This window comes from Phocoena sinus, chromosome 11 (assembly GCF_008692025.1).
Source record: "Phocoena sinus isolate mPhoSin1 chromosome 11, mPhoSin1.pri, whole genome shotgun sequence".
In the NCBI taxonomy this organism is placed as follows: domain Eukaryota; kingdom Metazoa; phylum Chordata; class Mammalia; order Artiodactyla; family Phocoenidae; genus Phocoena; species Phocoena sinus.
In genome coordinates, this window is record NC_045773.1 from 69,336,645 (window position 1) to 69,349,179 (window position 12,535).

The window sequence follows — 12,535 nt, forward strand, 5'->3', positions numbered from 1 at the left end:
GAACCTGGTCGGGAGAAGAAGGCAAAGGAGCAGGCTCCCCAGGGTGCCTGAGCTCTGCCGTCAAGTCAAGGTCCTTGGATACCCTGTTGATTCCCTTTGCATACTAGTGTAGCCACAGATTAACAGGACGCTGGCCTCACGCAGTCTTGTGCTGTTTCTCTCTCCGAGCCTTTGCTTATGCTGTTGCCTTGCCTGGAATGCCTTTTCCCACCCCTTGCACCCTTCCTTAATTCTCTTATCTCTTTCAAGACTAGGGGGCACGGGTTCGATCCCTGGTCAGGGAACTAAGTTCCCACAAGCTGCGGCCAAAAGAAGAAGAAGAAAAAAAAATTCCCTGGCAGTCCAGTGGTTAGGACTCCGTGCTTTCACTGCCGAGGGCCTGGGTTCAATCCCTGGTCAGGGAACTAAGATCCCACAAGCCGTGTGGCGCAGCCAAAAAATCCAAAAACCAAAACAAAAAAAACCCCTCTTCAGTATCACCTCCTCCTGGAAGCTTTCCCTGACTTCTTCTTTACCCCCCAGGCTGGTCCAGGTCCCCTTTCTCAGGCTCTCTCACCCCATCCTTCTGGATTGTCACTGCCTTGACTCCCTCAGCTCCCCCGCTAGAAGGGGACCTGCTCAAGGAAAGGGACCAGGCCTTGTTTACTCCTGCGTCCTCACCACCCAGGTCAGTGTCCAGCACACGGTCTAGAAACTGGTTAAAAGCGTGTATGTTCAAGGGTGACACCGCGGTCCTCAGAACCCAGCCCCTCACCCACAGGATGTGGTTGTTGGGCAAGCTGCCTGATCTTTGGGAGGCTTAAGGATCAGTAAGAAGGGATAGTCATGCTATTGGAGGGTTGGGGGCAATAAATGAGATAAAGCACAAAACTGTCAGCTCAGGGCCTGGCTCCTAGTTGGCACTTGAGAAGTGGCCAAGGAGAGATGCAGCAGCATATCCTTGCCCTGTTACCCCCACGTATGGAGCTCAGGAGAGGGGATAGGAAAAGGCAACTTGAACATCCCGAAGTCACAGCATCAATCCCAAGAGCTAAAGGAAGGGTTTATGAGTCAGCTTTGGTTCTGGGCCAAAAGCACTGAACTTGGAGTCAGAATATTTCGTTGCAGTTCCAGCTGTGTCCCTTAGCTGCTGGGTGTCGTTGATAAGCCATGTGACAGCTGCTGAAGCCTCAATCTCAACATCTGTAAGGGGGATAATAGTAATAACCACCTCACAGGGTCACTGTGAAGCTGAAATGAGATTGTGGAACTGTGAAAACACCTGGCCCAGCCCATAGGAAATGCTCAATCATGAATTATTGAGTCTGGATCTAAAGGACACTTGAGAAAGCTCTGAGCAGGTCTCAGATCAGGTATTCCTTGGACACATGCCCTATGGCTTAGTGTTTTGTAGCTTTAGAGTCAAACAGTCATGTGTTTGAATCCTAGCTATGCCATCACTAGCTGTGTGTCTTTAGGCAAGTTACTTAACTTCTCTGAACCACAGGATTTTGTTTTTGTTTTTTTCTTTAAATCACTTCTTTAAAACGGTGCCATCCATGTCACAGAATGAGAGGTAGCTATAGCCCAGTGTCTGGCAAATACCAAAGCCTCAAGTACTAACATTGTTCGGCTTTAACTTAAGACCTAGGAGTAAGCACTAATGATATGGGGATTTTGAAGCTTTAATTAATGTAAATAAAAACTGGTCTGTCGAGGAGCTGGGGCCAGGGTTTGGGGTTAAGGGTTAAGATTCTCATCTTTGCAAACCAAATGGGAGTTCTGGACTCAAGTAATAGGAAGTGCTTCCTGGCTTGGGGTGGAATGTGGGAGGAGTGCCCAGTGTAGGCTGAGGACAGCCCCTGAGGGGATCTTTGGGAAGGAGATTGAGCCAGGCAATGTGGATGGTTAGACCTGAAGGGGCCCTTGGAGGTCTTCAGTTGAACCCTGACACAGCATAGAGAGGTAACTGAGGCCCAGAGAGGATGACATTGTGGCCCCCGACCCACAGCTGCCTCGTGACTAGCCCTGTCCCCTGAGTTAAGGAGCTGTGTTTTCTCCACAGTGTGGAAGGATGAGACCTTGATGAGGTAAAGTCTGGCCGGACCCAGAGGACTGGAGACCCCGAGAGAGTTACAGGAGGGCTTATTGGTGGTGACTGGATGGTTTGGCGTCATGGGCCACTTGGTCTGGGTTTAGGGACTGATAGTCCCGGGAAGACCTTGTCCCAGTGGGGAGAAGGGGGGAGGGGGCAGGCAGACAGGAAATGGAGGGCTTGGAGCTGTTGGTGTTGGGGAAGTTTCCATAGAGAGAAAGGTGGGTGGTGGTGGTGGGGGGTGGGATCAATTTCCCAGGCCCAAGTTCAAGTCCACTGGCTTTTGTTTTGTTGTTGCTTCCTGTTTTTCCACGTCGCGTCTCAATTCTCCTTTGATGGGGAGACCCTCCATGGCTCCTCTTTGTAAAAGGATTTTGCAGAAATGAATCTCTCTGGCCACCTCCACAGTTCCACTCCCTGCCCAGGGTCAGTGACAGGGGTTTACTTTTCCAACTAGAGGTAGCTCAGAGCCTGAGGAAAAGCCCTGATCCTCTGGTTCAGACGTCCCAGTTACCAAAGACAAAGATGGGTGGCTTCTTAAATCTGGCTGAGCAAGTTCTTACAACGCCAGGCCTTGGTGGCCCCGCCTGTGCCCGGAGAAGGGCTCACGATTCAGGCTCTGGGCAGGGCAAGTCTCACTTTGCCGGTGATCGTGATATGAAGTCACAGCAGCAGTGGTGGCTTTCTTTATTGAACGCCTGTGGTGCTCCTGGCATTTTACTCACATTATATCGTTTATTCTTCACCAAAACCCAGTGAGGAAAATGCCGTTGTTACCTTGGTGTCACAGATGAGGAACCTGGGGTTCTCAGAGGTTAAGACCTCCTGCTCAGGGTTACCCAGATGGGAAGGCAAAGCCAGGAGTCAGATCCTAGTCCCTCTGACTTCAAAGCCTCTGCTGGAGTGAAGGGGGGTTAGAGCAGGGGTTAGAGCAGGAGAGAAATCGGGGCGGTGGGAGATGGAGATAGCTCCTCCCAGTGGAGGAGAAGCAGGCGGCCTTTGGAATTTCCATAACCCTCTCCTGGTCTACAGGGAACCTTGTTTATTGGAGCTATTTCTTTTTTTAAAAAAAAAATTTCTTTTTTTTTTAATACTATTTTGTTTTTTATTTTTTGGCCATACCATGTGGCTCGCGGGATCTTAGTTCCCTAACCAGGGATCGAACCCAGGGCCTGGCAGTGAAAGTGCTGAGTCCTAACCACTGGACCACTGGGGAATTTCCTGGAGCTGTTTCTAAACTGAGCTGTAGAGTCCGGTCTTCTCTGGTGGGGGAAGGCTGCAGGGGGTGCTGGGGCAAGATGGGGACAAGGGGCGTTAACATGGAAGGAGGAGCTCTGGTGAGGGTAGTGACCAGACCACAGTCTGAATGCTGGAGTCCTGGGTTTCAACCCCAGCTCTGTCCCCGTAGCTGTGTGACCTCAGATAAGACGTTTCCTCCTTGGACCTCAATTTTCAGATCTCTACTGTGAAGCTAGATGCTTTCCAGCTGAGGGCCTGGGGTTTTAGCCTTGGATCTTCAGAAGGGGCCCCAAGAAAGGGAGGAAGGGACAGGCTTAAGAGGGGTTCCTGGGGAGGAGGGCATCCTCAGGAACATAAACACTGAGGAGCTGTGAGCAGCCCACCCTTAAAATGGCAAGTATGTGGCGCTCCCGGGGTGGGGTGCAGTTAGGGCCCTTCTCTGTGGGGATGGCACTTCCTGTTTGGAGGGTCTGTGTCTACTTCTTCCTCCTTCCCTCCTCCTGAGGCCACTCCACCTCATTTCTTGTACTCAGGGGAGACCTTATAAATATGTAAAGACAGTTATGGCCTGGCACCAACCAATCAGAGCAGTCAGAGCTGTGAACAGCTAGTGTAAGACTAACGGAGTAGGCCAGCTGTATGCCAGCCCCCGGCCCCCGCCCTGACTGCCCTTGGTAAAGCCTGGCTCGGGGGCTGAAGGCAAAGAAGGGCAAGGAGGGAGAGTGAGGGAGCGAGAAGTCGAGGAAGTGAAGGCAGAAGAGAGTTCACAGGTCCTCCCAGACGTCAGCCCATCCCGCCGCAGAGCCCCGTCATGCCGTCCACCCAGCCTCACCACGCCTCAGGACCTGCCCTCCCATGCTTGTGCCCTCAACAAAGCAGTCTTGCCCGCCAGCTGCAGCTGCATTTTGGAGGCTGATGGAACCAAGGGGACCTTGTCTGGACTCTGCATCGTCATCCTAAACTGACGATGGGCAGAGGACCCAGGGGAGTCCACCCCTATCTACCTACAGAATTAGTGCTTTACTGAGCCTGACAGCGGGATGCCAGGGTTTCGTCCCACCCACTCTTTTTTTTTTTTTTCCTCAGCCGTCAGCCTATTGCAGGCCTTTGTCAACATAAACCAGGATTCTGTGCTTGTCTGCCGGCTGCTTCCTCTACCCGCAGCCTCGAGACTGTCGCCTTGTTCCATTCAAGGGTTCCTGATAGCTTAACTACTAGGAATCAGAGATTTCAATCAGTATTTCTGGACTGATTGATAAAGACCCCTCTTCTCCTTTTCCACGAGCACAGGTTGTTTGCCAATTGACCAAAAAATATTTACTGAGCACCCACTAAGCACAAGGCATTTTATTAGCCATAAAGGGGGGAGATGTCAAAGAAGCAGGAGGCATGGCCCCTGCCCTCAAGGAGCCTTCACTGTAGCTGTGGAGAGGCAATACGTAAATCCAGAAAAGATGACCAGTAATACAAGGCAACCTTGGATAGTGTGTTTTGTTGGGTATTCCTGGGTCTATTAAAAAAGTCTTGTTTTTAATTGAAGTACAGTTGATTTACAATGTGCTGTTAGTTTCAGGTGTACAGCAAAGTGATTCAGTTACACATACATAAATAGCTATTTTTTTTCAGATTCTTTTCCCTTATAGGTTATTACAAAATGTTGTGTATAGTTCCCTGTGCTCTACAGTCTGTCCTTGTTGGTTATCTATTTTATATATAGTAGTGTGTATATGTTAATCCCAAACTCCTAATTTAATAGATAGATAGATAAAGGGAAGGAAGGATCAATCCCTTTGCATGAATAACCTGAGGTTTGTATATATTGTAGAAAAGATGTGTAATTCTTGGATTGTATAGGGTAATATTTCTTAAAATATCTTTGGTAGAAAATAACTCTGTAGAAAATGTTTTGAAAGTTCTGTGTTCAGATACATTTAATAAATGCTAGCAAGCATTTTTTAAAAAGTATCACAAAGTTTATAAAGAAAGAAAAAGTGGAGCCAGTAAAAAAAAACTCTTGAGTGATGACTCAAATGCACCATGTCTTATAGGAGAGGCCAGCTCAGATGGCTAATTAATTAGCTAGATTGTTAGGGCTTAGGAAATAAAGCGGTGTTCTCCTTGAGTAACCTTGGGCTCACTAGGAACAAGTTACGCCACATTTATCTTTTTTTTGTTAAGGTTCTAGAACTTGGTTCAAGGGAATGCCTTGGATTTGGCGTTTTTGGAGGTGCACAAGGACTTAGGAAACAGTCTCCTGGGGTGTCTTTAGGAAATGAGGGCTAGGGCTTCCCTGGTGGCGCAGTGGTTGAGAGTCCGCCTGCCGATGCAGGGGACGCGGGTTCGTGCCCCGGTCCGGGAAGATCCCACGTGCCGCGGAGCGGCTGGGCCCGTGAGCCATGGCCGCTGAGCCTGTGCGTCCGGAGCCTGTGCTCCGCAGCGGGAGAGGCCACAACAGTGAGAGGCCCGCGTACCGCAAAAAAAAAAAAAAAAAAAAAGAAAGAAATGAAGGCTAGATAAGCACATGGGTTCATGGGTTCAGAGCTGGTTGAAGGACTATCCCCTGAGACTGTGAATGACTACTTCTTTGGCATTCCCAGACAAAGTAGCTACGTCATCTGGGCCTGTCGCCATCCTTGCTGTGGTCAACATTTTTCGCAACAGTGTAAGTACAGACCATGGAGACATTTTGATCATTCTGTTAATGAAGCAGCTAAGAATCATGACTGAAAAATACCTTGACCCCTTTGGGCGTGTTACCCCAGAGCACTGAAAGCAGGGACGCGGAAAGATAGCTGTACACATTCATAGCAGTATCATTCACGATAGCCAAAAGGAGATAGCAACCCAAGCGTCTGTCAAGAGATGAGTGGATAAACCAAGTGTGGTGTATCCACACAGTGGGATATCATTCAGCCTTAAAAAGACGGGATATTCTGCTACAACAAGTATGAACCTTGAGGACAGGATGCCAGGTGAAATACGCCAGGATAAATGCTGTAGGATTCTACTCACAGGAGGTACGTAGAGTAGACAAGTTCACAGGGATGGAAAGTAGAATGGTGGTTGCCAGGGGCTGGGGGGAGAGGGAGATGGGAAATGATTGTTTAGTGAATACAGGGTTTCTGTTTTACAAGATGGAAAAAAGTTCGGGAAGTGGCTGGTGGTGATGGTTACACAGCAATGCGAATGTATTTAGTGCCGTCGAACTGCACACGTACGAGTGGTAAAATGGTAAATTTTATGTTCTATGTATTTTGCCACAATTAAAAAAAAATCTTGACCCTAAACCTGGGGTGTGATATTCAATAAGGATGAAGGCAGAATCTTATTTATATTCAAAAAATTAGGATATATTAATATGAGGAGAATATGGCTGGGCAGCAGGGGGGTGGATAAGCCATGGTCTCTCTAGTGAACCCGCCCAGATCTGAAGCCATGTGTAGGAACCATTGGTCAGGGGTCATTTGGCCCTTTCAGGAAGCCCATGTGCAGATAATTGGGCTCAGCCTACCTGGTAGCTGTGTGACGTCAATGACTAGGGCCAGCGTTCAGTCTCATGCTGGTCACCATAGAACTAGGCTCTCCCAGTGGCAAAGACTTAACCCTTTCTGTTCCAACAACCACCCAGCTGTCGGGTGGCCCTCAGTCCTGATCTCTGGCCATAGTGGTGTCCTCTGTTCTTGGTCGGTACGGAAAGCAGACTTGACCAGATTCCCTTCACTCTTGGCTGAACACCGTTCCAATGATCAGCCCCATTTCCTTACTGAGGGTTCACTCTAATGGCTCCCCCAGCTCACCCCTCCTTCTGGATGGGTGGATGAACCCACGCCCTGTTGATATTTCACACCCATCCAAACATGCCTGGCTGCAACAGACTGGGCAGAAAGCTGTGCAAGCCTTCCATCCTCTGTTCCCATGGAGGCCCCCATTCCAGGAGCCATGCCATGTGATCAGCTCGGTGTCTCCCCTGCCAGCCGACGTCAGCCCTTCTCTCCCCACTGGATGACGCCTTTAAAGCAGGTATCCCCAGATCCTGGAGTGAATCAAGTGAGTAAGGGATCCCTGCTGGAAACTGGTCTGCAGGGGACCAGAGGACAGGGAACAGGGTTCCCGTCTGTACAGTCAGAGAGAGGGTAGGCTGAGTGCCAGCTCTGACCTCCTGGGAGTTACGTTCTGTGACAACAGCCCTCCTGTCTTCTCTAGGGGCACAGAGGGAGAATCTGAAAGTATTCATGGCTGTGGGAGAAGGAAGGGGCTTGGCTGTTGGGTTGAAGGCTCCTGACAGTTGGGCAACGAAGTCATGGTGGCAGAGTGGCCGCATCCCTGTCTACCTGGCCGCCATGCCTGACCACCCTGTGCTTTCTGTTCTACCCAGATCACCATGAGGACCTAGGGCATCTGCCTGCGGACTGTCCCCCCAGCCGGAAGTGACCATGGCCCCCCGCAAGAGGAGCCGCCATGGCCTGGGCTTCCTGTGCTGCTTTGGAGGCAGCGACCTCCCTGAGATCAACCTACGGGACAGCCACCCCTTGCAGTACATGGAGTTCTCCAGTCCCATCCCCAACCCAGAGGAGCTGAACGTCCGCTTTGCAGAGCTGGTGGTGAGTGAGGGGGTGGGAAGGGAGGGGAGTTGGCAATGGGGAGGGCCACGGCTAGAGCAGGCAGAGCCAGACAGAGGGCAAGGGCCCATGTGCCGGCATCTTCACCTCCTGAAACTCTGCTTGGGGCTGAGGTGAGCCCCGAGGACATTTCAGCTATGGGGGCGAAACAGAGTTACTCGCCGGGGTTGGCACCATGAAAGGTGGACCTCCGTCATAGCTTCACTGGATTTTAGACCTCGCGGGGTAGCAGCAGGCTCCCATGAGAGGAGCAGGTCCACGCCTTTGTGAAATCAGGCAGTGAGGGGCCTTAGAGAACATCAGAGCACTTGTCAACTTTTTCTCTTCTGCTCGCTGGAATTTCCCTGGGATCCTTTTATCTCGAGCACAGAAAGAAGAGACAGGGTGGAATTCTGTAGGCGGACACTGGGTACCTCAGAACAGGGGGTGATTTTCTTCTTTTCATTGAAGTATAGTTGATTTACAATGTTGTGTTAATTTCTGCTGTACAGCTAAGTGATTCAGTCATACATATGTGTACATTTTTTATATTCTTTTCCATTATGGCTTGTCATAGGATATTGAATATGGTTCTCTGTGCTCTACAGTAGGACCTTGTTTATCCGTTCTATACATAATAGCTTACATCTGCTCATCCCAACCTCCCACTCCATCCCTCCCCCAGCCGCCTCCCCCTTGGCAACCACAAGTCTCAGAACAGGGAATGATTAACCAGAAACAGGAAGGTAGAGATGCCTGTATCACACCTGGAACGTGGGTAGGGTCTGGGATGATGACATCCCATGTCTAGCCTGGGGAAGACAGAAGCTCTCTCGTTTATACTGGTAGCAGCTCTTCCTGACCCTTTGTGATACCCATTCAGACCACAGCAGCACCCTGTGTGTGACATGTCATACTCTGACCGCAAGGAGACAGAACAGGAAAGAAGCATGATTCCTCCCTTGGGAGGTCTGATGGTGAGACAAAGCCTGCACACCAAAGAAAGTCCCGGATTGGGGAGCAGGACCCCTGCCCAGGACTCGGGCCTGAACCGTGGCAGAGGGCAGTAAGCACAGGGTCATCTACCATTAATTCCTGGTCACTCATTCTCACGGCTGGCCTGTAGAGAAACAAGGCAGTGTGATTGGGAATGGGGTTTCATACTTGGATTCGGTCACGGATGTATCTGATTAAGGCGATTCGGCTCTGCAAATCACAGGACCACTATAAGATGGGACCATGCATGTGATGAGAAACAGTGATCCGCCTTCCTCATCATATCAGCTTCAGGAAAACTCACGGTCCTGATTCATGCCTTTCCTCAGGGTGGGGCCGGAGGTGGGAGAGAACAAAGCCTTTACTAGCGTAGAATAGCCTTCGGAGCCTGATCCGTGTTAGTCCTGCAAGATCTGTTTTTTATGCAGAATACTGCTGATGCCAAATATGTGGGTTTTCCCACACCAGGCAGTTCTCCAATTTTATACAGACATCAACTGGGCGTCCTACGATTTAACTCAATTCTGACATTTACTACCCAGAGTTAGCGCAGACCCCTCAGGTTAAGGGCTCGGATCCACGAGACAGCCCCCAAATTAAGACGCCCACCACAGGTGGTGGGTCCCAGCTCCCCGACATTTCTGTCCAATGTGGCTGCAAATCGGGGGTTCCCACCATCCCCTCCTCGGGTTTGATAATTTGCTGGAACCGCTCGCTCACAGAAGTCAGGGAAACACTTTATTTGCGATTACCAGTTTATTATAAAGGATATTCTAAAGAATACATGTGAACAGCCAGATGAAGGTGTACGTAGGGTTAGACCCAGAAGGGTAAGGCTCCTGTCCTGAGCGCAGGAGTCTGCCCGTGTGGAGTTTGGGCTTCCCCACCCTCGCATCCCGTGGATGCATCCACCCAGCCGGAAGCTCTCTGAGCCTTGCCATTTAGGGCCATTTATGGCAGTTTCGACATGATAGATTTTTTTAACTTGATCTTTAGCCCTTATCTCCCCAGAGTTTGGGAAGTGAGGGTGAATGTTCTAGGCTTCTAATCAAGGCCTGATCCTTCTGGCGACCAACCTCCACCTCGAAGCTATCTAGGGTCCACCAAGAGTCACTTCCCTAGGAGAAAAGAGGCTCCTATCACCCAGGAAATTCCAAGGGATTTAGGAGCTCTGTGTCAGGAACAAAAGATATTCCTATCACTTCTATCATTCATGAAATTCCAAGGGATTTAAGAGCTCTAGGATAGGAGCTGGGAATGAAGATAAAAAATATATTTCTTGCATTAATCCCGGGCAGGGACATCTTCTTGAGCAGAGCATGTGAGTTTTGAAAGAAGGACATGTCAAGGGGTGTTCCTTCCTTTGGCCCTTTTAGTCACCAAGTATTTATTGAGCATTTTAAGTGGCAGGGTTTTTTTTTTTTTTTTTTACAAGGTACTTTGGCAAAAAAGGATGAGTCAGGCCCGTCTTGTCTGCAGGAAGACTAGCGTGAGGTATTGATCAAACAAATGAAGAATAGTTCTTGAGAGACTGCTGTGTGCCGGGCCCCGTGGGGCTGCCAGGGATTTAGTGACGAACCAACAGGAGTAGTTCCTGCCCCCAAGAACATGAAGCCGAACGGGAAGGCCGATCTTGAACAGTAGTGATAATGTGGTGGGTGTTTTGAAAGGAAATGTTTGGGGAGCTGTGGGAGTGTCTAGCAGGGAGCCTTCATCTAGACTGGCAGTCATGGTGTCTCCTCTGAAGCAGTGACACTTCCATGGAGATCTGAAAGCACAGCGATGGTTAGATGAGTGAATGGAGGTGCAGAAGAGGGCCACGGAGTCCCCCGCAGAAGCAGCAGCAGATGTGAGAGTCTCAATTCAAGAAAGAGCTGGGTCCTTTCGGGGGGAGCACCATCACGATGAGAATAACCAAGGATTTTGGATTCGATCCGAAGGGTGACAGAAAGCCACCGAAGAGGTTAAGCAGGGTTTTGAGGTGATCCAATCTACTTTCCTAAAAGAAAAGTAGGGTCCCTCCATCCAGGGTACCCAGGGTGGGAGAATGGACACATCCACTCACAGGAGAATCTCTTTACTCAGTAATGACACCTTACCTTTGTAAGTTGTAACGGTTGTCTAATGTTTAATTTAAATATGTATGTCACAGAGCTAATAAATGAGATGACCAAGACTTTATAATTAAAACAAAACCCTTGAGTATTCTAGAAGTTACTGTTTTTTCCCCGGGAAAATGGAGAACTACTTTTTCTATGTGTATATTTTTATGTAATTAGCACTCTGTTCCTGGTTCAGGGAAAACATGCCCTAAAGCAATAATGTTAGATATTAAAGATTAAAATCCAGTGCAAAAAAAAAAAAAAAGGTCTGTGTAGACCATTGGGAGGCTCTTGGTGCACTCCAAGCTGGGGAGGATGGTGGCTTGGACTAAAGTGTTAGCAGTGAGGATGGGGAGAAGTGGACAGATTCAAGAGCTGCTGAGAAGGAAGTACAGGATTTGTTGGGATTGGTGAGTGAGCAGGAACTGGAGAACACCAAGTTTCTTACGTGAGGTTGTGGGTGGATGGTGGGACCCTGTACAGGATAGGATGTGCCAGTGGAGACCCAGACTTAGGGTCTGGGTCTGATGAACAAAGTTTGCGTATGTTCTCTATGCCTCAGTTTCCTCACCTGTAAAATGGGCTGTTGCAAGTTTAATGAGTAAACCTTAAGCACTGAGAACAGTGCCTGGCACATCCTGACACTGCATGAGTGTGGGAGGTACCTGAGGGTCACCAAAGTTGATCAGTATAGGAGGCACCTGGGTGCCAGGATCGGGAGCTCAGGACACTGGTGAGCTGGAGGTACAGGTTTGAGAGAGTTTAGGATCGTCACTGAGTCCTTGGAAATGGCTGCGAAGCCTTCACCCCGGGGAAGCATAGAGGGAGGGGAGGAGAGGACCCAGGATGGTGCCCTTTGGGACTTCAATGTTGGATGGTAGGAGAGAGGAGGAGAAGTCGGGGGTCCCAAGAGGAACATACAGTGAAGCAGGAGGGACTGCCCAAGAGTGTGGTTGTCCAGGAAACCAGGGAAGAGAGACTCAGTAAGGAGTGGATGGTCCGCAGAGTCATGGACTACCTGGGCTGAGCGAAATCGCCAAGAAAGGTCCTTCGATTTAGTGACAGAGACCACTGGTGAGAAAAGACCAGTGTGTACACAGCCGGAGTACAAGGTTGAACATAACTGCTCTGGAGTTCAGGAAGGGAGAGGTGTTCTTACCTGGGAGGGGCTGTGGAAGGCTTGTGGGAGGATGCTGACTTTGAGCTCGGGAATTAGACCAGGGTCCACAGGATGGGTGGGCCAGGAGGGCAGGCCGGGTGGAACTAACTGCATAAGCAAAAGTAGAAGAGATGGAGTCTGTGCTGGGCAGTGTCAGGTGCACAGAACTCTATCTTTTTCTTTTATTTCTGATTCTGACCATGGAAAGGAAATGCTTCAGAAACCTTGAGCAGGGTCTGGGGACATTCCTGGGATATGAAGAGAGTGGTTCTAGGGAAGAACCTTCCTTTAGCATTAGATCTGCTGGAGTCTTTAGTTTGAAAGGCAGGTGACCCGATGGGCATAGTTTCAAGTTCTCTTTGAATGT

General features: G+C 49.6%; 1 protein-coding gene across 1 annotated transcript in view; it reads left to right on the forward strand.

Moving 5' to 3' along the window:
- DAAM2 (dishevelled associated activator of morphogenesis 2) overlaps nucleotides 1-12,535 on the forward strand; it is a 119,629-nt gene that overhangs the window by 63,864 nt on the left and 43,230 nt on the right. The window contains 1 exon segment of the mRNA XM_032648396.1: nucleotides 7,689-7,914. Coding sequence (XP_032504287.1) covers nucleotides 7,747-7,914 — 168 coding nt within the window. The 5' untranslated portion in view covers nucleotides 7,689-7,746.